The sequence below is a fragment of the Bombina bombina genome, chromosome 11 (genome assembly GCF_027579735.1).
Source record: "Bombina bombina isolate aBomBom1 chromosome 11, aBomBom1.pri, whole genome shotgun sequence".
Classification (NCBI taxonomy): Eukaryota; Metazoa; Chordata; class Amphibia; order Anura; family Bombinatoridae; genus Bombina; species Bombina bombina.
This window is the reverse complement of record NC_069509.1, coordinates 43336654-43362246: the sequence shown is the minus strand read 5'-3', so window position 1 is coordinate 43362246 and position 25593 is coordinate 43336654. Positions and strand designations below refer to the sequence as shown.

At 37.3% G+C, this 25593-nt stretch overlaps 1 protein-coding gene across 1 annotated transcript in view; it reads right to left on the bottom strand.

Moving 5' to 3' along the window:
• Positions 1-1287: 1287 nt before the first annotated feature.
• The window catches only part of LOC128641645 (signal-regulatory protein beta-1-like), a 47542-nt gene continuing 23236 nt past the window's right edge, over positions 1288-25593 (bottom strand). Inside the window, 4 exon segments of the mRNA XM_053694180.1 lie at positions 1288-1430; positions 22967-23257; positions 23659-23713; positions 23715-23959. Coding sequence (XP_053550155.1) covers positions 1288-1430; positions 22967-23257; positions 23659-23713; positions 23715-23959 — 734 coding nt within the window.

Below are 25593 nucleotides of genomic sequence, written 5' to 3'. Positions count from 1 at the left end.
AAGGTCCTGCTAAGCAAATCAAGAGTCCGACGAACCCCAGGGTGACCAGCCAACGGAGAGTCATGGTAATTCTGTATCAAGGGGACTCTCATCTCAGGTTGGTAGAAAAATCTTCTTGCCATGATAGAAAATTCCAGAATTTTTTATGAGGTTAGGTAAAGGTGGACTAGTTTGTTGTTTACAGTAGTTTCGTAAGTCCGTTAGCATGGAGTAGTGAGGCCAATAAAACAGTCAGGGGAAACAATTTCCCTCCTAAGAGGGTAGGAATCGGTCTCTCTGGCAAACGGGATAATGCATCGGCTTTAGCATTCTTGTGAGCTGGTCTGTAAATAATGTTAAAGTTGAAACGGTCAAAATAGAGGCTCCAACGGACCTGTCTAGCAGAAAGAGTTTTGTTAGATTGAAGGTATTGGAGGTTTTTGTGATCAGTGTATATGTTAATGGGTATATTGGCACCCTCCAAGAGGTGTCTCCAGTGTTCTAGAGAGCGACGAATAGCCAGCAACTCCTTATCCCCAATAGCATAATTCCTTTCCGCAGGAGACATAACTTTAGAATAAAAAGATATTGGATGTAAAGGTTCTGTGAGGGATTTTTGTTGTGAGAGCACAGCGCCAATAGCAAAATCAGAAGAGTCTACTTCTAGGGGTATATTGATAGAGAGGGTTAGGAAATTGTAAAATCGGAGCTGTAGTAAATCTGGATTTCAGGTATTGGAAAGCTTTATCGGCATCAGGTCCCAGGAGAATGAAGATGTGGAACCAGTGAGGGCTGTTAGAGGTCTGACGATCTTAGAAAAGTCTTTAATAAATTTCCTATAATAATTGAAAATCCTAGAAAGCGTTGTAAATCCTTTCTAGAGTTAGGTTGTGGCCAATGAAGAACTGCATCCACCTTTTCCTTTTGCATTTTTATACCAGAGGGGTGAGATATCATAACCGAGAAAAGAAACTTGGTCAGTATGGAATTTACATTTTTCAAGTTTTGCGTATAGCTTGTGTGCTCTAAGTCTGGAAAGAACTAGACGAACATGTCTGACATGTTCTTGTTGAGTCTTTGAGTATATTAGGATGTCGTCGAGGTATATTACTAGACAAACGTCTAATAAATCTCGGAATACATCATTGATGAAAAACTGAAAGGTGGCAGGGGCATTGCAGAGACCGAACGGCATTACCAGATACTCGAAGAGACCGTATCTGGTCCTGAATGCCGTCAGCCACTCATGCCCCTGCTTAATCCTGATCAGATTATACGCCCCTCTTAAATCAAGCTTAGTAAAAAATCCTAGCCTCTGAGAGTCCTTTCAATCATCTCTGGGATCAAAGGCAGAGGATAACGGTTTTTGATAGTGCACTTATTGAGCTCACGGTAGTCAATAATCGGTCTAAGAGTGGAGTCTTTATTTCGTACAAAGAAGAAACCTGCCCCTGCAGGGGAAGAGGAAGGTCTAATGAAACCTTTTTTTAGATTTTCTTCTAAATAGAGTTTAAGGTGCTCGAGTTCTGGATTGCTTAACGGATAAAGGTGTCCATAAGGGATCCGAGCACCTGGTTGAAGGTCGATAGGGCAATCGTATGCCCCTATGTGGAGGGAGGTTTTCAGCCTCCGTTTTACTGAAAACATCAGTAAAATCATGATACTCTGTTGGTAACGTGTCAAGCACTGAGGTTGATTGCAGCAAAAAAGAAGTAGGGAAACACGTGTCTTTGCAGTAAACAGAATCAAATTTTATTTGAAAGGGAAACCAAAGAATACTTGGGTTATGGATTTGTAACCATTTTAATCCCAAAACAACAGAAAAATGGGGGGAGGGTAAAACATCAAAGGACAATTTTTCTATATGACCAGAAATATTAACTAATAAAGGAACAGTCTCATGTGTAATGGGACCAGAAAACATAAATGAGCCATCAATAACTTTGATGGGTATAGGAGTCTTCTTCAGGATCAGAGGGATTTGTTCTTTTCACAGAATACTTGATCCATATAATTCGCAGAAGCCCCAGAATCTATTATTGCATCGTCAATCATCTGCAGGCTTTGCTCCAGCTGTAGAGAGAGAGAGATAGTGTAATGAGAAGGTTTCATTTGTTGTTGTAAGGAAGACATTAGAGAATCAGACTTACATTTCTTGTTTTTAGACAAAAGTGAGCACTCCTGGACGGAATGGGAGGAGCTTGCACAGTACATACAGAGGTTTTTAAGCCTTCTACGTTGTTTTTCTTCAGGTGTGAGTGGACCCCCTCAAGAACCAATCTCCATGGGTTCAGCATGAACCTTGGTACTTGAGCTGGTGGAGAGGGTTGAGGGTATATAGGAGAGCTTTGCCTTAGAATCCATGGCATACTTTTCTGCCTTACGTTCGCGTAAGCGACGATCAATTTGTATAGCGGTTTTCATAAAGAGATCAAGAGTTTTTGGCAATTCAATCGGGCAAACTCGTCTTTTAATTGTTCAGACAGTCCCAAACGGAATTGGTTCCTCAGAGCAACTGGATTCCATAAAGAATCAGTGGCGTATTGTTTAAAATCCGAAATGTACTCTTCAACCGGTCTCTTACCCCTGTTGAGATTTCTGAGGCTTGTTTCAGCAGTGAGCTGTATATCAGTGTCTTGAAATAACTCGTCCATAGCAGAAATGAAATCTTCTAAGGAGCCTAAATTTGGATCTTGGGTCTCTAGGAATTTGTCAGCCCATGTTCTGGGGTCCCCCCTGAGGAAGGAGATAGTAGTCATAACTTTCACTCTCTCAGTGGGATATGTTTTAGGTCTCATGGGTGAAGAGGAGGTAGCAGGCATTTTTAAACTGCCTATAATTTTTACGGTTTCCAGAGAAATAAGTCAGGGAAAGGAATCTGTGGTTCAATAATCGCTTCAGTCTGAGTAGCATTTAATGCTAAAGAGTCTTTTATGATACTTCTTAAGGATGCATTTTCAATTTGGTGGTCATGTAATCCCTGAGCTAATTGATCTACTTTTTGAGTTAAATTGTAAACAATCTGGCGTAGGTCTGCTGGTTCCATTTTTTTTTTAATGGCTTAGTATTATATAAGGTAACTATTTAGAATCAGGATTGGAACGCAACTGCAGTACCTAAAAATATGTGGAATGTCTCACCTTAACTGATATAATCCTCTATGAGTGAAAAGGATATTCCTCAGTCAATGTGATAATGCTCAGATTGTTGAAATTAACAAACCTCACAGTATAATCTGTAGGAGAGTTTTAGGTGATGTTATCACAGATGTTCCAAGTTAATAGCAAACAAGCCAAACATATTAAACTGAGTAGCAAAAGTTCATAGAAGCACAGTAGGAGGAAGCAGCCGCACAAAGTGGATTAAACACAGGCACAGTTCGTATTAAGCAGCAGCTTAGGCAATGTAGCAAGTAAGAGAACAGAATGTATACTGTCCGGTATTGTAATACAGTTAAAGGTACCTGAAACTTGTATTAGTGGCAGGCTTGTGCGACTTGGTCCGGAGCTGTTTGTCAGTGATCTGAAGCTGGTGCCGGAGAAACCGGAAGTGACGTCACGCTGCAGCAGAGTTGTGTAGTGCTGACAGGCAGCGTTTAGGGGAGAGAAGGCAGAAGTGCTGTAAGAAGACGGTAAGTGAATGGACTTCAATAAAGTGGTTGAAAGTATATTACCGCACTGAGAGAGGCTTTTGCAGTTGCAAGGTATTCTCCTGAACACCACTGTTAGATAAGTCCGGTGAGAGTAGAAATTAGTCTCAAAAGAAAGAATTAGGCTTCTGGAAACCTCTGGGGAACGTTAGAGTAACTTCAGAGCTAGTATCCTATAAACAAACAATACTAAGCACAGGTTGAGTGCTGCACAGGTGTCTTAAAGGAGAGTTATCCAATCAGGAGAGAGTGAGCGTACTGGAGAGGTGGAGTAGAAAGGTGAAACCTGACAAATAATCATAAATACACTGCTGCTAAAAAAATGTGTTTTTATGGACCCCTAGCCCCACCATACAACTACTACCACACTGAAGTTACAATCCAAATTTGCACAAAGAAAGAAAAAAAAAGTGATCTGCCGTCTGACTCACACTGTACAAAGTGCCAAGTCTTTCTCACACTGAGCATAGTGGTTTAGTGCACCACCCATCACAATAAATCCTTTCAAATGCTAATACTATTACTCCTTGTAATAAAATTTCCCAGCTATGCTCAATTAGCACTCTCCTTGTAGTACCCACTGGTGGCTGCCAAAATTTAAAAAAAAAAATTTTTTTTTTTTTTTTTTAGTTTTTTGCCTCATGGGGCCCCCCCTGGCTCATTGGGCCCCTGACAGGAGTCACCCCTGTCACCCCCCCCCTGATGGCGGCCCTGGATGCAAACATGATGGCAAGCTGTACACTGAATGAGCTTTCTTACACATTCATCTACCCTACCCCCCACACCCTAATTACACACAGCTCCCTAGTATGTATCTCTGCTATCACACAAATCCATGTCTCTCCTCTCTCTAAAAAATCGTTCAGTCCATCCCTGGAGCAGACCCTGCACAGCACAACTTTACAGGGAGAGGGAGCCAGGAGAGAACTGACTGACTGTTACTGATTTAACCTGCTTCTGCCATAACAATGGAAATGAGGAGACCTTGACTGATAGGGGGATGGGAGAGACTAGATCCACACTGTGCAAAAGGAGCGGGGGTTGGGAGGTAAACATAAAAATTTGATTGACAAGACTGAAACCAAGTACACAAGGAAGTAGCGAGAGACTTATTAATTAAATACAGGAGAAGTGACCATAGGACGGCAATGAAATATGAGACAAAGGAAGACGATTAAAAATTTAAATATCTCCTTTGTAGGACATTTACCCTCCAGCATTTGTCTAAGACATTAGGGAAAAAGTGCATAATTTTGTGGGGAGTATGGTACCATCGTATAAGTATTTTACAGTTAGTTTCTAATGCATCAAACTGAGTTTAGCTGAGAAATCACAAATTGTTTTCCATTGTTTAGTGTTTATTAAATCTGGGAAGCCCCTATTCCATGAACAACAATAGCCGGCACGGATACAGCAAGTGAATGCAGATTCATCTATTCAAATCAGAGGACATCCATAAAACAAGAATAGAGTGGAGGAACAAGGTCTTACGTGTTTCAGCTATGCCTTACCTCATAAGACCCCCTAGTCCTCCACTCTCACATGTGCATATTTATAAGCTATAATTACAACTTTTTCCTCCCCTCCACATAGTGTCTAAAAGTAATCAACCCCTCTTAAAGGGACACATAGCTTAAAGCATGTCAAAGCCTATACAAAGTCCAAACTTAGCAATACATAATAAATAAAGAGGAACAATACAAGTCATCATAACAAATTAGAAGACGTCAGTATTCCTATAGGGTTACATTATAGATAGTCACCAAAATAAACCTAATATTAAATATTATTAGCAAAGATTATATAAGTAAATAATCACAATATAAACAAATATATATATGGGCAATGCTATATTAGAACGCCTAGAGATATGTTCTGTTGGAGAACTCCCTAGTAGTATCTAAATTATATTTTATTTATTCCCAAAAGTTTATTATATCCCCATCAATATTAAAGCCTGAGGCACCCTAGTACGTAGAGTGAAGATCCAGAAAGCTTCACGTTGTTTTTTGATTGACATGACTGAGACCAAGTACACAAGGGAAGTAGCGAGAGTTGCAAGACTTATTAAGTAAATACAGGAGAGTAACCACAGGAAGGCCACCGAAATATGTGACAAGGAAGACGATTAAAAATGTAACTATCGCCTTAGTAGGACATGTGTTCCAGCATTTGTCTGAGGAATTAGGGAAAAATGCATAATTTTGTGGGGAGTATGGTACCATCGTATAAGTATTTTACAGTTTAGATTCTAATGCTGAAACTGAGTTTAGCTGTGGAATCACACATTTTTTTTCATTGTTTAGTGTTTATTAAATCTGGGAAGTCCCCTATTCCGTGCCTTGATATGGTGTTTGGGGAAGAACAGCTGACTGGAGCATTATGAATAAAAGAGAGATCAAACCTTTTTGTGGTCTGGGTGAAGAGTATAGTGTTTCAAACTTAGTAAGAGGAGGAAGGCATATTTTAATACAATTTTTAGCTCCAAAGGATTATACTTCCTGAACATGGGACAGATTTAAAATCTAAATTTATAGCTCTTGGGGAAGCTATTAGTTTCTGATCTCAGATGATTAATGTGGGATTTACTTACTTTTGGTTATTATTTGGAGGTCCCAATAGAATCCCAAGGGGACTTTGTTTAAACAAATATCCTACCCTGATAAAACAGTGTTTGCCAAACCCAGTGCTCAGGACCCTTACTCCGGACAGATATTTCTCATTATATCTTAACTAGAGCACAGGTAAAAATAAACAGCTCACACATCAGCTAATTGTTTCACCTGTGCTCCAGTTAAGATATAATGAATATCTGGCCCTGAGTAAGGGTCCTGAAGGACTGGGTTTGGGAAAACACTGTCATAGAAGAAATGTAAGTGAGGCATTAAACTACATGCTCACAAACTCTTATGAGAATATCAGTACAAAGATAACACAACGTAAAAAGGATAAAAGAAAAGAAAGGATCAAAATATGAAAAGGACTCACCAAGATTATGGTCCCAATTATCTAAAGGTCTTGCGGACCTAATCCGACACTGTGGCTCAGGTCCGCAAAGACCCTCGCCTAAATGCGGAGAGGCAATACGCTCGTCCGCATTTAACATTGCACCAGCAGCTCACAAGAGCTGCTGGTGCAACGCCACCCCCTGCTGACTCGCGGCCAATCGGCCTCCAGCAGGGAGGTGTCAATCAAACCCAATCGTATTCGATCGGGTGATTTCTGGTGATTCCTGTCCGCCTGCTCAGAGCAGGCGGGACAGGGTTATGGAGCAGCGGTCTTTAGACCGCTGCTTACATAACTTGTGTTTCTGGCGAGTCTTCAGACTCGCCAGAGAACACGGCCTTCATGCTCCGTATGGAGCTTGATAAATATGGTCCCCATGACTCAAATAAGTTATATACCTGGCAACTTTATAGAAGATCCAGGTATTCACAAAGACCAAAACAGAAGATACTCTAGAGGAGATGACCAAGGGTAACAAAACTCCAAACTAATATTAAAAAAATTAAAAGTGAATTTTGCTTCCTGCAGAACAGGATTCTTCAGACCCCTGAACTTACCAACCTCACATAACAGCTCATGAGCATCTACATTTTCCTTTAGATGTATTAAACGGCACCTTGAGAGAAGAATACCTTTTTTTTTTTGCCCCCAATTTCTACCACAATTTAACAAAATGTCACAATTTTAAAGAAACATTTATATCTAATTGGGAATGATTCAGCCATTGGTACAAATGGAAAAAAATAGTAAATTTGTATAAACCAAAAAAATATTACTTTGGGTCTGAATTACCACCAAGCATGATTTTGGAACACAGGTCCTCTTCTTGGCTTCACTCAAAGGATAATTTTAAATGTCATTATTCAGGCTGTAAAGCCTGTAAGGTGAATTGTTGCTAATCGGCCCTATTTCACTTTTAAAATAACCACAGACAAGTCTAAAGTTGGGCTGATGATGCTATAATTCTATTAGTACTAGTAATGAAAGAACAAACAAGAGCCGCTACCAGTACAGCACAATAATTTTGCATACATTTTAAGAAAATAAAAATAATTAAAAACAATGAAAAAAAACTTACAATAGGAACTACAAACATTTGCCTGGCCAGACCGATATTGTGTCCCTGAAACGTGTTGGGGAAACAATACCCGGTCTGGACAGGCAAGTGTTTGTAGCTCCTATTTGAAGTTGTTTTTTTATTTTATTTATTTTTTTATATTTTATAATGATTTTAATCTTTCTTTTAAAATGTTAAACCACTAGATTTGATTGTCAACAGAGAAGTCTCTTTATTGTTTAAGCAATTTAGGTATTGCAAGTACTTGGCTTCTTTACTATTATTATATATATATAGACATTATACTCTCTTTATGTTGCCCCCACACATATTAAATTGTTTAGTACAACTTCATCTTTCTTTTTATTAAATATTTATATCTTATATTTTTTGTTTAATTTTGATAAACAATTATATAGCAGAAATGTTATTAGATATATTGGATAAAACAAACTGCAAAAAACATCTTTCAGTCTATATTGTCAAAATGACATTGAAACATTAGTCCAACGTTTGTTAATATTTTTTACGTATTAAAAAATAATTACAGACACATATTTGTTGTTTGCAAAATTATTGTGCTGACCTGTAGCCTTTTTTTTTTCAAATGTAATAATAGAAGTAGTAAAATTGTGCTCTACTAAAACACGAAAGAAACTTTTCGGGTTCCAGGCCACACTCAACCAAAAAAATTTACCTATTCCAGTGTACAAAAGTCAAATTACCACTATAACACTTGCAAAATCCAGCTAATAATTTTATACAAGACAATGAAATAAATTATAATTTGCACATAATAGAACATTCAAATTAAGTACAATTAGAGGATATAGTCCACTGTGTGATGTCTGTTTGATAGTTTCCTGGGAGATAATCATAAGAAAAATATATTTTTACAGCAGTCCCAAGTTCACAGGAGCAGAGATATAAATGCTTACCAAACAATTAAAAAAAAAAAAAAAACAGGAAAAACTTCTTAAAGGGACAGAAACCTCAACATTTTCTTTTAGGCTTTGGATAGAACAAACAATTTTAAAACAAAATTCCAATTTACTTTGATTATGAAATTTACTTCATTCTCTTTTTATCCTTTTCTGAAGGATCAGCATTGCACTACTGGCAGTTAGCTGAACTCATCTAGTTAGCAAATCACAAGAGACAATGTGTGCAGGCACCAATCAGCAGCTAGCACCCACCTAGTGTAGGATATGTGTGTATACTGTTTCAACAAAGGATACCAAAGAAACGTTTAAAAATAGAAGTGGATTTAAAAGTGTCCTAAAATGACATGCTCTATCTGAATCATGCAAGTTTTTATTTAGACTTTGCTATCCCTTTAAACATGTGAAGAAAAAAAAAACACACACTAATAGTGCAGTATGTTTACACCCAGTCACCACAATTTCTGACTCATATGGTTGTATTCAGAGGGTTATACAGACCCTTTCTTGAGATATATATCCTCCTAGACTATAACAACTTTGTTGTACTTAACCAATCAATGTTCTACAACAAAATGAGTTGACTGCTCAGAACCAGCAATTATCTGAGGTTCCTGTACTGTACTTTAAATAATGTGTTTGACCCCATTACAAAGTCATTAAAATTATATCCTAACCAAATTAAAGCATTTTAATTTTAACACTACAAATGTCCCTTTAAACAACATTTAAGAAGCTTTTCAAGGTAGGTGTCTATGGACTGCAAAACTGCATATTTTGCAAAGAAAAGTTTACCCAACTATAACCCCTCACACAATCTGGTGATTGGATGAATCATTCTTGTTTCACTTCCCTCTTTAACCACTTTTTGACTGAGTTAAATGGTATCATAAGAGTTAAGTAAGTCAGACACAGTTTATTAAAATTCAATGCAACACTTTAATTATTCAGACAATGGACAAGAATTACATATGCAGCATCGCCCGCAAAAGCTATCACATATACGGCAACGCATATAAATGTGGCACATATATTTTCACCTGTCGCCACAATTTTTACTCCCATAAAACTACATAGAACTGGCATAGCAAGTCGTATTACATATTCAGCACAAGGACTTACGCGGCCGAAAATGGAGAAATTTTATTCCATTTTCACCTCGCCACACATAAGCAGATGCAGCAAAGCCTTGCACTGAATATGTGGTGCACCGTAAATCCTTGGAGTTTTAACAAACACCTAACGCTGCCCAATATGTACCTCTCAACCCGCCATCCCCCACAGCATAACTAAATAAAAGTATTAACCCCTAATCCACCATTCACCCACATCACAATCTAACTAATAAACAGGTATATTACGAGTTTTTGCTTTTAATTGAATAGCCAATAGAATTTCCGTAGATTCTCATCCTATTGGCTGATTGAACAGCCAATAGGATTTCAGTAGCTCTCATCCTATTGGATGATTTGAATTTCAAAAATCCAAATCAGCCAATAGGAATACAATGGACGGCATTTTGAAAAGGCTCCCTTGCATTGAAGATTCAGTGTATGGCGGCGACCGTATGAAGAGGATGCTCAGCGCCTGATGTCTTCAGGATGGAGCCGCTCCGCGCCCCCCGGGATGAAGATAGAAGATGCCGCCTGGATGGATGAAGGAGGACCTCGCTACCTGGATGAGGATGGATGTCCGGACTTCAAAAACTGTAAATGGATCGTCGGGGGTTAGTGTTAGGTTTTTTTAAACTTTTTTTGGGTGTATTTTTTATTTTAGATTAGGGTTTTGGGCTTTTGTAAAGAGCTAAATGCCCTTTTAAGGGCAATGAAAAAGAGTTGAATGCCCTTTTAAGGGACAATTCCCATAAACATTTACTTTAATTTAGTGTTTTGCGATGTGGGGGGGTTGGTGGTTTAGGGGTTAATAAGTTTATTTAGTGGCAGTGATGTGGGAGGCCAGATGTTTAGTGGTGAATAACTTTATTTAGTGAGTAGCGATGTCGGGGAGCGGCGGAATAGGGGTTAATATCTTTATTATAGTGTGGGCGATGTTTGGGGTGCGGGGGAATAGGGGTTAATAACTTTAAGGGACACTGAACGCAATTTTTTTCTTTTGTGATTCAGATAGAGCATGAAATTTTAAGCAACTGTCTAATTTACTCCTATTATCAAATGTTCTTTATTCTCTTGGTATCTTTATTTAAAAGGCAAGAATGTTTATTTAGATGCCGGAACATTTTTGGTGAACAACCTAGGTTGTCCTTGCTGATTGGTGGATAAATTCATCCACCAATCAAAAACTGCTGTCCAGAGTCCTGAACCAAGAAAACAGCTTAGATGCATTCTTTTTCAAATAAAGATAGCAAGAGAAAGAAGAAACATTCATTAATAGGAGTAAATTAGAAAGTTGCTTAAAATTGCATGCTCTATCTGAATCAACAAAAAAAAAATTTTGGGTTCAGTTGTCCCCTTTTAGTATAGTGGCGGCGATATCGGGAGCAGCAGATTAGGGGTTAATAAATGTATTTTGGTGGTGGCGATGTCGGGAGCGGCAGATTAGGGGTTAATAACTTTATTTAGGTGTCGGTGATGTCAGGGGCAGCAGAATAGGGGTGTTTAGACGTGGGGTTTATGTTAGGGTGTTAGGTTAAACGTAACTTTTTTTTTCCCATAGACATCAATGGGGTTGCATTATGGAGCTTTTTATTTTGCAATCGCAGGTGTTAGGGTTTTTTCTTAACACTCTTCTCCCCATTGATGTCTATGGGAATAGCGTGGATAAGCAGGTCAAAGCAGTGCTTGTATTTTGTGCGGTATGGAAACTTAACGCAACCATATTGCACGCACAAGGCGGCTTTTCCAAACCTCGTAATGGCAGCGCTATGAAGGGTTAAATAACGCAACTTTTGTTTGCGTTCGTTTCCCCCCCCAATAGTGCAAAACTTGTAATCTAGGTGAAAGTGATTACCCCTAATCTGCCATTCACCTACATCGCAATCTAACTAATAAAGTGATTAACCCCTAATCCACCATTCACCCTCAACGCAAATAAGCTAATTAAAGTGTTAACCCCCTAAACCGCCAACCCCCCACAATGCAAAGTATCAATCTAATCACTAAGCCCCCTAACCTAACAACCCTAACTTAACCCCAAATAAACTACCATTATCAAAATAAAAAAAGACTATCCTCCCTAAACAAAATAATAGCAAACTAAAAATATCCTAACTTCCTATTAAAATAAAACAATCTAACATTACAGTAAAAATAAAAAAAGATAACCTAAATAACATAAAATAAGAAAATTTAATATTACCAAAAATAAAAAAATCTAAGATTATAAAAAATATTAAACCAAATTATCCAAAATAAATAAAAAAAAAACCTTTTTTATTTTTGGTAATATTAGATTTTTCTTTTTTTTTATGTAAATCTTAGATTTATTTTTTTTATTTTTCTGTAATGTTAGTTTTTTTATTTTAATAGGAAGTTAGAATATTTTTATTTTGCTAATTCTTTTTTTGAGGGAGATTTAGTGGTTAATAACTGTGTATTAGGTAGATTGCGATGTGGGGGTTGGTGGTTAGGGGGTTAATACTTTAATTATCTTATTTTGCATTGTGGATGAATAGCGGATTAGGGGTTAATCACTTTAATTAGGTAGATTGCGATGTGGGGGTTTGGTGGTTTAGTGGTTAATAACTGTATTAGGTAGATTATGATGTGGGGGGTGGCGGATATAGGGGTTTTGACATGTTGGGTTTATTTTTGGGAGGCGGGTTAGACTTTTACGGATGATTTAACTTTTTTGTTTTTTACTTAGGCGCCGACATATGATAAACTGCTGTAAGTCACTGGCGACTCCAGAAATGTCTATTTCCTTGCATTTCTGTACATTCGCCAGTTTATTTGACTTACGGCAGTTTATCATTTGCCGTATATGTGAATACACCGGATTTGCGTGTTGAACTTACGGGTCGACATAAGGGTCATTACATTAGAAAAAAAATGACATGCTCTAACCTGTTACAGCATGTAATAGTAGCACAATCAACCCTGCAGTACTGTGTGTTTAACTGCTCTACACTCCTCTTGAGAGGCTGGAGTTTCATTCTATGTAAGGCAGTACCTTGATACTCAGAAACTGCACAGCAATTGGTTGCTACTGTGATGGGGCTTGTTAATATCTCTCCCTAATTGGCTGCAGCAAAGAAAACAATATAAACAATATTCTAGGCCCTGAAAACAAGTATATATTTTTGTTAAAAAAAAGTGAGAATTTGAAATTCTTGAAAAACAATTATTTTGAACTTTTTGAACATAGTGAATAATTTCTGATGCATAAATAAAACATTAACTTTAATGTCCCTTTCTTTTAAACCTTGGCATTATTGTCCATGTTTTTTCTTCTTTTCTTAAAAGGGACAATCTACTTGAAAATTGTTATTGTTTAAAAGTTAGATAATCCTTTATTACCCATTCCCCAGTTTTGCATAACCAACACAGTTATATTAATATACGTTTTTCCTCTGTGATTACCTTGTATCTAAGCCTCTGCAGACTGACACCTTATTTTCAAGCGCTTTTGACAGACTTGCATTTTAGCCAAGTCAGTGCTCACTCCTAAATAACTCCATGGGAGTGAGCACAATGTTATCTATATGACACACGTGAACTAGCACTCTCTAACTGTGAAAACTGTCAAAATGCACTGAGATAAGAGCTAAGCTAAGGTTTAGCTTTCAAAAAAGAATACCAAAGAGAACAAAGTAAATTTGATGATAAAAGTAAATCGGAAAGTTGTTTAGAATTGCAGGCCCTATCTGAATCATTGAAAGGACAAAAAAGAAAAACAACAACGGCACTACATTAGCTGTGTCCCTCAGTATGTTGTATTCTCCTGGAATTTGAGAAATAACACAAAATCAATATATGTGGGGACTTAGGTGCTGTACACTAAAAGAGGCAAACTGGAAAAATCAATTGCAAACTGCAATTGAAAGAGTGTACTGGTAGCCTCAACAGCAAAACACACTGGTGAATTGGCCTGAATATGCCTAGGTACTCGGCCCCAGACAAGACGATTTAAAACTTAACTTTTATTAGTTTTATGATAAAAAGAAAAAGGGGTGTTAAAATTCCAACTAGTGTTAAAATGGGAGAATGTGACTCCTAGGGAGAATATTCTGGCAAATAGGTGATATGCTCTCCAGGTTGTGTTTACTTGAAGGGGAGGAAGAGATAATTACACATATAATAATTCCCAAAATTATAGGATGGTATTTCTCCTTGTAGCTACCCCCCTCTTTTAGGTAGATTCCTCACACAATACAGGGGTGAGTGAGACCACCAAAATAGGAACCCTAATTATAGTTCCGAATGGAATATACTTGTATAGGAGTCCACGGTTGTGGATATTGTACTTTGAAATATCATGCAATAGTCCCCATGCACCAACAACAGGTATTTAATTCGAAATAACAAATAAACTGAAATTGCTCTAATATGTATCCCCTTAAAAGGGCACTGTATTTACAGTTCTTTACTGTTGAATGGACTCAAATAGCGGTGTCCTATCGGCTGTTCTAACTTATAATCATACCACCAGTGAATCAGAGTCAGCTCTCACTCTGTGAGAGTGTAACAAATATCTTCAATCCTAGATTCCTGGTTACGTTATAATATTGCACTATATTTGTGCTTAACTTGTCTGTATTGATGATCTTAGATAGACAACGCGTTACCATATGTCCTAATAGGGAGCTATTGGTAGAATTCTAAAGGTAGTGTGAAGGTTACGTTAAAGTTATTAAGCCTAGGGAAACCCCTTTTAAGATACCACCGGTTATATAGAACCCGCTATTTTATATTATTATCAAAGTAGTTTACTTGAGTATACAATGTTAGAGCAGTTCTAATAAACAGTAGATTCGTGTCTGTTCAGTGTGTTTGGTGCACTATATAAATCTCGAGATAAATTGTTACTCCAGGGTATTTATTGCTTGTATATTTGCAGTGGAGTCGTTGTACCGTTTGTAAATGACTCTCCGGTATTGTAATCAGTGTATTCCAGAATACCTGGTGTTAGTATTAGCAGGGTCTCTATGTATTAGAGGCTTAATGTAGTTTAAGCTGAATCGACTCACGGCTTGGGTCTAAAGTACTTCGTATGCGGTTATGCACTATATATTTAAAGACCAAATGTAGTTTAAGCTGAGTCGGCTCACCGTTCTGTCTAAGGTGCCTGTTTGTTATTGGACACCGTTCGGTAATTACATTAAAGAAGGAATTCCTTCATTAGTAAGGCTACATAGAACTGAAGCGGCTCTTTTTTCTAGGTCTCACTCACACGCAGGCATACCATTTAAGTTAAATTCTAATAAAACATTCTGCTACCATTCCACACAGTTGTTTAAGTTTAAAAAAGGAGAATAGTATCCAGCTTCCCTGACATGTTTCGCCACTAAAGGCTTTGTCAAAGGTGGGGCGCCCCGCCTTTCTGAGGGACTTTTATTGGCTGGCAATTGAAAGGCTGGACTCTATCTTCGTTTCTGATTGGTTACCTTCCTTGCAATGTTATTGCTGGAAGAAGGAGGTGTGTTTGCCTGCCGTGATCTGATAGGCATCTGTCACTTGTATCCATTGTTTACTATCATGTAGCTGAGTAGATGAAAATCTATCTATGTATATTTTGGAATGAGAACCGGGGAGAAAAAAGGGGGCACAAAGCTTGGAAAGTCAGCATTTATGGAGTTTACCGGGTCATGAATGCAGGACACCGATGGTGGGGAAAATTACAAAAGGCATCGAAAATAATAATGATACTAATAACGTGGTGGTATAAATATTATAGCAAAACAACTGGGTGAAATAAGGTGCAATTTTCGCTAAATAACGGTCATCCTTCTAATTTGAATAGTGATTGTTGCTGGATGCATGAACAAGTGGCCCTAGTGTGAATGAGGAGAAAACGAAAAATCGTGAAAAATAAATAGATGAAAATAAAACTATAAACACAAACTGTGCTTCTTAATTCAATTTCTAAGTGTTGAATGGTGCTAGTTATGACAGGTATTTTGTGAATAGAAGTATTTTACTATGTTTAAATTTACCGTGTACAGTAACGTGAAGGGGGAGGAAAAATGTTTGAATGATATATTCCAATTCAATTTAATTGCTAAGCATATGTGGAATGTGCTGATGTGCTGGTCCCTATGGGCTGTGTCTGGGTGCTAATGTACTAAGGTGTCAAAGTGAACGTTGTGCTACGCTTGACCTACAGTAAAAAATAATAATAAATACAATGAAAGTAATCTTATACGTGCTAGTGATCAACACTATGGGAAAGAAAATCCCAAAAATAGAAGAAGGGGTGTATGTGATTTGATCAACCATGAAAGGTTAGTTGAATTTGCTTTGTAGATTTATTAATCTACACCCACGTGCATAGGTGTTCTACTACTATGTATTGGTATATTTTTTTTTTCTACTTTCCAATTCCCAAAAACTCCGGTCAGGTTTTGAAATTTTATAGAAAACAATAATAATTGTTTTGTTCATTTAACCCCTTGGATGTACACTGTCCAAGAGGTAGATCCACCTGCACTCAGCTCTTAGTAGTGCTTGTTCTGTATTCCCTCCTCTTATGCCTAGAGATATTTTTTCTACTCCTTGGCATTTCAGCTCTCTCGGATTAGCATGGTGATTAGTTTAGAAAATGGGATGCCACTGAAGTTATCATTTTTCCGTCATCCAAATCTTTAGGGGCATTTTTGATGTTTCTTACATGCTCCTGTAATCTGACTCTGAGTTGTCGGCTAGTCATCCCTACATAGAACTGCGGCAGCTGCAGGATAGTACATATATTATGTTTTCAGATGTGCAGCTGATATAATTCTTCAGTTTGTGGTGTACAGCCAAACTGATCTTGAATCATGTCTTTTTTACAGATATATTTACACGTTGAGCAAGTTCCGCAAGGGAAACATCCCGACTGTCTAGCAGTCCGTGTTCTCCCCACTTGGTAGTGGCTGCGAGAAACCATGTCCTTGATATTCTGAGTTCTTCTGTATCCTATTTGTATCTTATCTCCAATGATTGGGCTTAAGATATTGATCCAAAGTGAGAATATGCCAGTGCTTGTTCAATATATTGTTAATTAATTGTACTTGTGGATTGTAGGTCAGGATCAGTCTGGTTTGTTCATCTTTCCTTTTAAAACTTTTTACAGAGTAATTCTGATCGATTAGTTTGGATTGCTCTATTTCTGGCTTTTTTAATGGTCCTTTTACTGTACCCTCTGTCTTGCAGTCATTTCTCCAGTAGTTTGCTTGTTCATTGAAGAGAGATGTATTACTGCAATTTCTTTTTTATCCTTAGAAATTCACCCAACTGGTAGTGATTTCGTTGTTCCGGGTGCATGAGAACTGGTATTGTGTAGTATGCTGTTGGTGGCTGTTTCTTTCCGGTAAAGTTTCTTTCTGGATAAGGTACATAGATGACATTCTGTTTATGTGGGAAGGAACTAAGGAATGAACTAGAAACTTTCCTTCAGGAATTAAACCAGAATGATCTGAATATAAAATTAACATACACAATGAGTCAAACAGAAATTGACTTCCTGGATCTTAAGATATTCAAAGATCAGGAAGGGACATATCCAGACCAATCTTTACCGGAAAGGAACAGCCACCAACAGCATACTACACAATACCAGTTCTCATGCACCCGGAACAACGAAATCACTACCAGTTGGTGAATTTCTAAGGATAAAAAGAAATTGCAGTAATACATCTCTCTTCAATGAACAAGCCAAACTACTGGAGAAACGACTGCAAGACAGAGGGTACAGTAAAAAGGACCATTAAAAAGCCAGAAATAGAGCAATCCAAACTAATCGATCAGAATTACTCTGTAAAAAGTTTAAAAGGAAAGATGAACAAACCAGACTGATCCTGACCTACAATCCACAAGTACAATTAATTAACAATATATTGAACAAGCACTGGCATATTCTCACTTTGGATCAAGATCTTAAGCCCATCATTGGAGATAAGATACAAATAGGATACAGAAGAACTCAGAATATCAAGGACATGGTTTCTCGCAGCCACTACCAAGTGGGGAGAACACGGACTGCTAGACAGTCGGGATGTTTCCCTTGCGGAACTTGCTCAACGTGTAAATATATCTGTAAAAAAGACATGATTCAAGATCGGTTTGGCTGTACACACAAACTGAAGAATTATATCAGCTGCACATCTGAAACATAATATATGTACTATCCTGCAGCTGCCGCAAGTTCTATGTAGGGATGACTAGCCGACAACTCAGAGTCAGATTACAGGAGCATGTAAGAAACATCAAAAATGCCCCTAAAGATTTGGATGACGGAAAAATGATAACTTCAGTGGCATCCCATTTTCTAACTAATCACCATGCTAATCCGAGAGAGCTGAAATGCCAAGGAGTAGAAAAAATATCTCTAGCATAAGAGGAGGGAATACAGAACAAGCACTACTAAGAGCTGAGTGCAGGTGGATCTACCTCTTGGACAGTGTACATCCAAGGGGGTTAAATGAACAAAACAATTATTATTGTTTTCTATAAAATTTCAAAACCTGACCGGAGTTTTGGGAATTGGAAAGTAGAAAAAATATATTTACCAATACATAGTAGTAGAACACCTATGCACGTGGGTGTAGATTAATAAATCTACAAAGCAAATTCAACTAACCTTTCATGGTTGATCAAATCACATACACCCCCTTCTTCTATTTTTGGGATTTTCTTTCCCCATAGTGTTGATCACTAGCACGTATAAGATTACTTTCATTGTATTTATTATTATTTTTTACTGTAGGTCAAGGCTTGCACAACGTTCACTTTGACACCTTAGTACATTAGCACCCAGACACAGCCCATAGGGACCAAGCACATCAGCACATTCCACATATGCTTAGCAATTAAATTGAATTGGAAATATATCATTCAAACATTTTTCCTCCCCCTTCACGTTACTGTACACGGTAAATTTAAACATAGTAAAATACTTCTATTCACAAAATACCTGTCATAACTAGCACCATTCAACACTTAGAAATTGAATTAAGAAAGCACAGTTTGTGTTTATAGTTTTATTTTCATCTATTTATTTTTCACCGATTTTTCGTTTTCTCCTCATTCACACTAGGGCACTTGTTCATGCATCCAGCAACCAATCACTATTCAAATTAGAAGGATGACCGTTATTTAGCGAAAATTGCACCTTATTTCACCCAGTTGATTTTGCTATAATATTTATACCACCACGTTATTAGTATCATTATTATTTTCGATGCCTTATGTAATTTTCCCCACCATCGGTGTCCTGCATTCATGACCCGGTAAACTCCATAAATGCTGACTTTCCAAGCTTTGTGCCCCCTTTTTTCTCCCCGGTTCTCATTCCAAAATATACATAGATAGATTTTCATCTACTCAGCTACATGATAGCAAACAATGGATACAAGTGACAGATGCCTATCAGATCACGGCAGGCAAACACACCTCCTTCTTCCAGCAATAACATTGCAAGAAGGTAACCAATCAGAAACGAAGATAGAGTCCAGCCTTTCAATTGCCAGCCAATAAAAGACCCTCAGAAAGGCGGGCCGCCCCTTTGACAAAGCCTTTAGTGGCGAAACATGTCAGGGAAGCTGGAGACTATTCTCCTTTTTTAAACTTAAACAACTGTGTGGAATGGTAGCAGAATGTTTTATTAGAATTTAACTTAAATGGTATGCCTGCGTGTGAGTGAGACCTAGAAAAAAGAGCCGCTTCAGTTCTATGTAGCCTTACTAATGAAGGAATTCCTTCTTTAATGTAATTACCGAACGGTGTCCAATAACAAACAGGCACCTTAGACAGAAACGGTGAGCCGACTCAGCTTAAACTACATTTGGTCTTTAAATATATAGTGCATAACCGCATACGAAGTACTTTAGACCCAAGCCGTGAGTCGATTCAGCTTAAACTACATTAAGCCTCTAATACATAGAGACCCTGCTAATACTAACACCGGTATTCTGGAATACACTGATTACAATACCGGAGAGTCATTTACAAACGGTACAACGACTCCACTGCAAATATACAAGCAATAAATACCCTGGAGTAACAATTTATCTCGAGATTTATATAGTGCACCAAACACACTGAACAGACACGAATTCTACTGTTTATTAGAACTGCTCTAACATTGTATACTCAAGTAAACTACTTTGATAATAATATAAAAATAGCGGGTTCTATATAACCGGTGGTATCTTTAAAAGGGGTTTCCCCTAGGCTTAATAACTTTAACGTAACCTTCACACTACCTTTAGAATTCTACCAATAGCTCCCTATTAGGAAATATGGTAACGCGTTGTCTATCTAAGATCATCAATACAGACAAGTTAAGCACAAATATAGTGCAATATTAAAACGTAACCAGAATCTAGGATTGAAGATATTTGTTACACTCTCACAGAGTGAGAGCTGACTCTGATTCACTGGTGGTATGATTATAAGTTAGAACAGCCGATAGGACACCGCTATTTGAGTCCATTCAACAGTAAAGAACTGTAAATACAGTGCCCTTTTAAGGGGGATACATATTAGAGCAATTTCAGTTTATTTGTTATTTCGAATTAAATACCTGTTGTGGTGCATGGGGACTATTGCATGATATTTCAAAGTACAATATCCACAACCGTGACTCCTATACAAGTATATTCCATTCGGAAACTATAATTAGGGGTTCCCTATTTTGTGGTCTCACTCACCCCTGTATTGTGTGAGGAATCTACCTAAAAGAGGGGGGTAGCTACAAGGAAGAAATACCATCCTATAATTTTGGGAATTATTATATGTGTAATTATCTCTTCCTCCCCTTCAAGTAAACACAACCTGGAGAGCATATCACCTATTTGCCAGAATATTCTCCCTAGGAGTCACATTCTCCCATTTTTAACACTAGTTGGAATTTTAACACCCCTTTTTCTTTTTTATCATAAAACTAATAAAAGTTAAGTTTTAAATCGTCTTGTCTGGGGCCGAGTACCTAGGCATATCAGGCCAATTCACCAGTGTTTTGCTGTTGAGTGCTACCAGTACACTCTTTCAATTGCAGTTTGCAATTGATTTTTCCTATCTGAATCATGAAAGTTTAATTTTGACTAGACTGTCCCTTTAAAGGGATAGAAATCCCCAAAATCTAGTTAGCCAATCACAAGAGACAATTGTGTGCAGGCACCAATTAGCAGCAGCTCCCACTAGTGTAGGATATGTGCATATTCTTTTTCAACAAGGAATACCAAGAGTACATTTGAAAATAGAAGTGAATTTAAAAGTGTCTTAAAATGACCGGCTCTATCTGAATCATGCAAGTTAATTTTGACTTTCCCATCCTTTAACTTATATTTTCCTTGTTTTTAAAAGACAAATTCAATAACAAAACTGTAACAACGTGAACATAACACAACCAAAAGTATTAAAATTAGAAGATTTAGGGGCCGATTTATCATCGGTTTGTCTGTCATGATCTGCTCAGCGGATTATGTCCGACAGACATTGCTGAATGCCGACAGCATACGCAACTGCTTATGCAATGCCACCCCCTCCAGATTGGCCGCTAGCAGGGGTGTCAATCATTCCGATCGTATTCAATGGGTTGATTGCTGCTTTTTAACTGCTGTTCCCGGCGAGCCTTAAACAGGGGCATCAGGGCCCATTCGGCCCTTGATAATTCGGCCCCTTAGGGTGAGTCCTTATGCATTTTAATGCAAAGTTCTTGTTTTCCAGTGTAATTAACTGTACTAAATTTTCGCAGTGTAGAGGTGGTTAGAATACAATCAGAACACTACTTTACAACATATAAACACACAATGAAGGTCAACAAAAAGCCTGAAAACTTTATTAATTACACAATAAGTATGCATTTACCCAATTTGAACCAAATTACTCCCAGATAAACATCAAATATTGTAGATCTAATTCAACCCTCATTGCTTATTATAACAACTATAACTTTAATGGATTGGAAACCAAAGAATCCGTGCAAAAGGTCAAAGTTGAGTTCAAAGTTTTGTACAGACAATTTTAATGCACTGTAACCTATGGGGTGCATTTCAATCCATTAAAGAGCTTTACAAATTTTGCTTTCCAAAACGTTTTATACATTATTAAACCCATTTTCACATGGGTTTTATTAATTTTTATTACTCTGTGCTGGCTCTGCTAATCGCATGCTAACCCTTCAGAAGATATTTTTTACCAAATCAAATGCAACTACAACATTTCAGATACTTTTGTTACAGTACAAGTTTTTATAAAGCCTTTTTATAACGCAAGGTTTCCTTGACTCATCTATGGATTTGCAGAATAACGTTTATTATCAACTAATTTGTCAATCTGTATGAGATATTTTTCGTAAAAAATTGGACTTTCAGAAATAAAAAAATGAAAAAACTGCTCGGTTATAAACATATACAGGATGCAAAAATTAAGCACGTAAACCCATCTCCATGTCAAATCTCAAACACAACTATTAAGCCAGTTTTTATGTGTACCATTATAAACACAAAACAACACCTAGTACCATAAGGAATTAAAAATATATATATAGCTTTTTCTGAAAGATAAAAAACTATTAAACCAATTACTTTCAAATCGTGATTGAGAATAGGACTAGTACTAGTGATGAAGAAGATTAGTTTCCTGGGGACATTTGGCTTTACTAAATTATGAAAACTTTATTCATTCACTAATGGAAATTTGTTTTATTCCTTTTTTCTTATGGAGAATGTCGGTGGAGGCAGAGGAGCAGCGAAACAGAAGCTTAAACTTAAATAAAGTTAACATGGTATTTAGTGCTACTGCTGCAAGCCAGGAGCAGAAATGTATTTTTGATGTGGTCAGGATTGGTGAAGCTTACATACTTGTTGGCTGACACAGGAAACTGATGGTTATAGTAAATTAAATAGTGTAAATTTGAACTTCTGAAACCTTTCCTACCGAATAGTGTAAACCTGAACTTTTGTTGTAAAGGAATTTAAGTTTGAGCATAGCATGTTTTTTAATTATCAAAGTTTCTGATCAATGTCTATAGTCATGGAAGCAGAGGAGAGAAGAAATGGGTGAATGTCTATGGTTTTTTGTAGCAAGTGACAAATAAGTGTGTTTAACTGGCTCTGTGCACATTTATTTCCTCAGTTGGAAATATTTCAATGAATAACATACAATAAATAATATTACATTTATATTCTCTAGCTAGTTATTACTAATAAAATGACTGATACTTATGGATATTTACCTCTTTTCATCAGTATGAAGTTTTCTTGAAGAGGCTCTTTAAGGGATGCGTGTTGGACTTTGCAGGACAATGTCTGTTCCTTAGGGCCCTTTGTCACTGTCACTGAACTTTCCACATTGTATGTACCATTCTGATTCTGTTCAAGTTTACCCAATAGTGACTTCTGGAGGATTTCTCCATCTCTAATCCAAGTAATATTAATGTCATCTGGATAGAATCCAGTGGCTAAGCAGCGCAATATATTGTCATTCCCATTGGTTACCTCATTAGAAATTCTCATCCTTGGAGAATCTGTGAGAAGACATAAAACAAATATTATAAATATGAAATAAAGAAGTCATTGATATCCCCTGCGGACCCTAAAACCACTTTCTTTTTCTGGCTCTCACAATGGACTATATTTCTTGTAGAAAGTGGTGACCAGTGCATTGAACTTGTTTTCTTCTGTCTATACATAATCATGTGCTTCTGTAGTTACCCCATAACCCCATTCCTAGCATCACCTCTTAACCACCAGACTTCCAATACCCTTATCCCCCCTTTATAAAATCCTCTTTAAAGCTACAGAAATGTTAGTGTCATTGACTTGTTCAATTTAAATTGACCTTGTTCAATTTACCTTGTTCATTGAACTTGTTCAATTTGAATAACTTTTATACTTTTGTTTGATAACATAAGATAAAGATTATTACCTCCATAGACAAGTTGGAAATCTTTCTGGAGAGGTTCATGTAGAGATGCGTTGTAGGACCCTGATTGAGAAGGTCTGTTTTTCATTTTCTTTAGTGGGTGTTACTTTGACAGAGCTTTTCACTGAGTATGTCCCATCAGAATGTCTCTGAGGTGGGTAATGAGTAACAGATTCCAGGACCTCATTGCCTCTGAGCCATTTAATGTCAATGTCAATGGGGTAGAATCCAGTGATTGTGCTGTTGAGAAAGCTCTCCTTATTCTTTACAACAACTTTATTTGTGATTATGATCGTTGGAATAGCTGTTGGAAATAATAGGAACAAATTTGTTTTTATTTTTCTACACTGTAGGTAGTAAAATTGGCAGTTTTGACTTATTGATTTTCTCAGTATCAACAGTTTTTCCATTACTAATGTCAATAAGTGAATTAAATGGCTATTGACACCCACTTATAGAGCATCATCCTAGGCTGTACAAGGTTTAGGTGGAATTCAGGTGGCAAAATTTGAGGTTATAGAAAATGGGTCTTCCCATTAGAGGACAAATGTCCTTACTTGAATTCATGGTAGAAACTTTCAAGTATATTTAGGGGGTTAATAAATAAGTACTACCCACAAAAAGGGCTATTCAAGAACAAGGTGTAAATAATCTCAAGTTGAAGGGTAATAGGTTCAGGAGTAATTTATGGAAGCACTTCACAGAAAGGGTGGTTGATTCATGGAATAAACTTTCTTTAGCAATCATAAGGACAAACACTGTGAGGGACTTCTAGAATGCATGAGATAAGAAAAAGGCTACCTTACAAACTAGTTAATTTTTAAATGAAATTTTGGGCAGACTTGTTGGGGCCTATGATTCATACCTGCCATCAAAATCTACATTTCTTTGTCTATAGTATGGTCTTAATGATTAGCAATAAAAAATAGGCTCAATAAAAAGAAATGTGACCGCTTTATTGGAAAGAGGACTGTTTCTGGTTATTACATGGTCAGTGTTTTGTCAAAATGGCAGTTTTTCTAACTTGTTTAGAACAATAAGGGCCAGATTACAAGTGGAGTGGTATTTAACGCTCCCGTTCGTACGCTAACTCTGTTAGAAGTAAGCGTTTTGCATCCGTTGGGTAGCGCTCATATTACAAGTTAAAAGTAAACAGTTTTTGCACAATTGCAAACCCGACATGCATAAAAAGGTGAACTTTGGATATTGCACACGCATTAACGTATTCTCTGATAAAAAATCAATGGAGCAAAAAAAGAATAAAACTAACACCCATAATCGCACGCAAACCCCCGATCGCATATTTTCAAGTGAGCTAATCCGACATGAAAATATGAATATCCTAGATATACTGTTTGACAAAAATCAGCAAGATTATAAGTTTTGCGGTTACAGCTATACCGCTGAAAAATTGGCCATTGCGCGTGGAATATGCAGGTCTCCCCGTATTACAAGTTGCAGCCATACGGCTATACCTCTAGCATTTTAGCCTTTATGCAACTCTCCATTCCGCACTCAAAAAAATGGCTTTTGAGCGCAGGATTTTAATTGCGCCTGTATTACAGGTTATGCGGTCTGGCTATAACGCTGGCATTATAGCTTATACCACCCGCGGTCCATTCCGCTATCTGAGACCAGTAGTTATGGATTTTGCAAAACAAAAATGTTTCACACAAAAACTCCTAACAAAAAATGTTACAAAGTACACTAACACCTATAAACTACATTATTAACCCCTAAATCGCCATCCCCCGCATCACCAACACTAAAATAAAGTATTAACCCCTAAACTGCCATCCCTTCGCATCGCAAATATTATAATAAACCTATTAACCCCTAAACCGCCGGTCCCCCACATTGCTACTACTTTAATAAACCTATTAACCCCTACACCGTCTGTCCCCCACATCGCTTAATACTAAACTAATACTATTAACC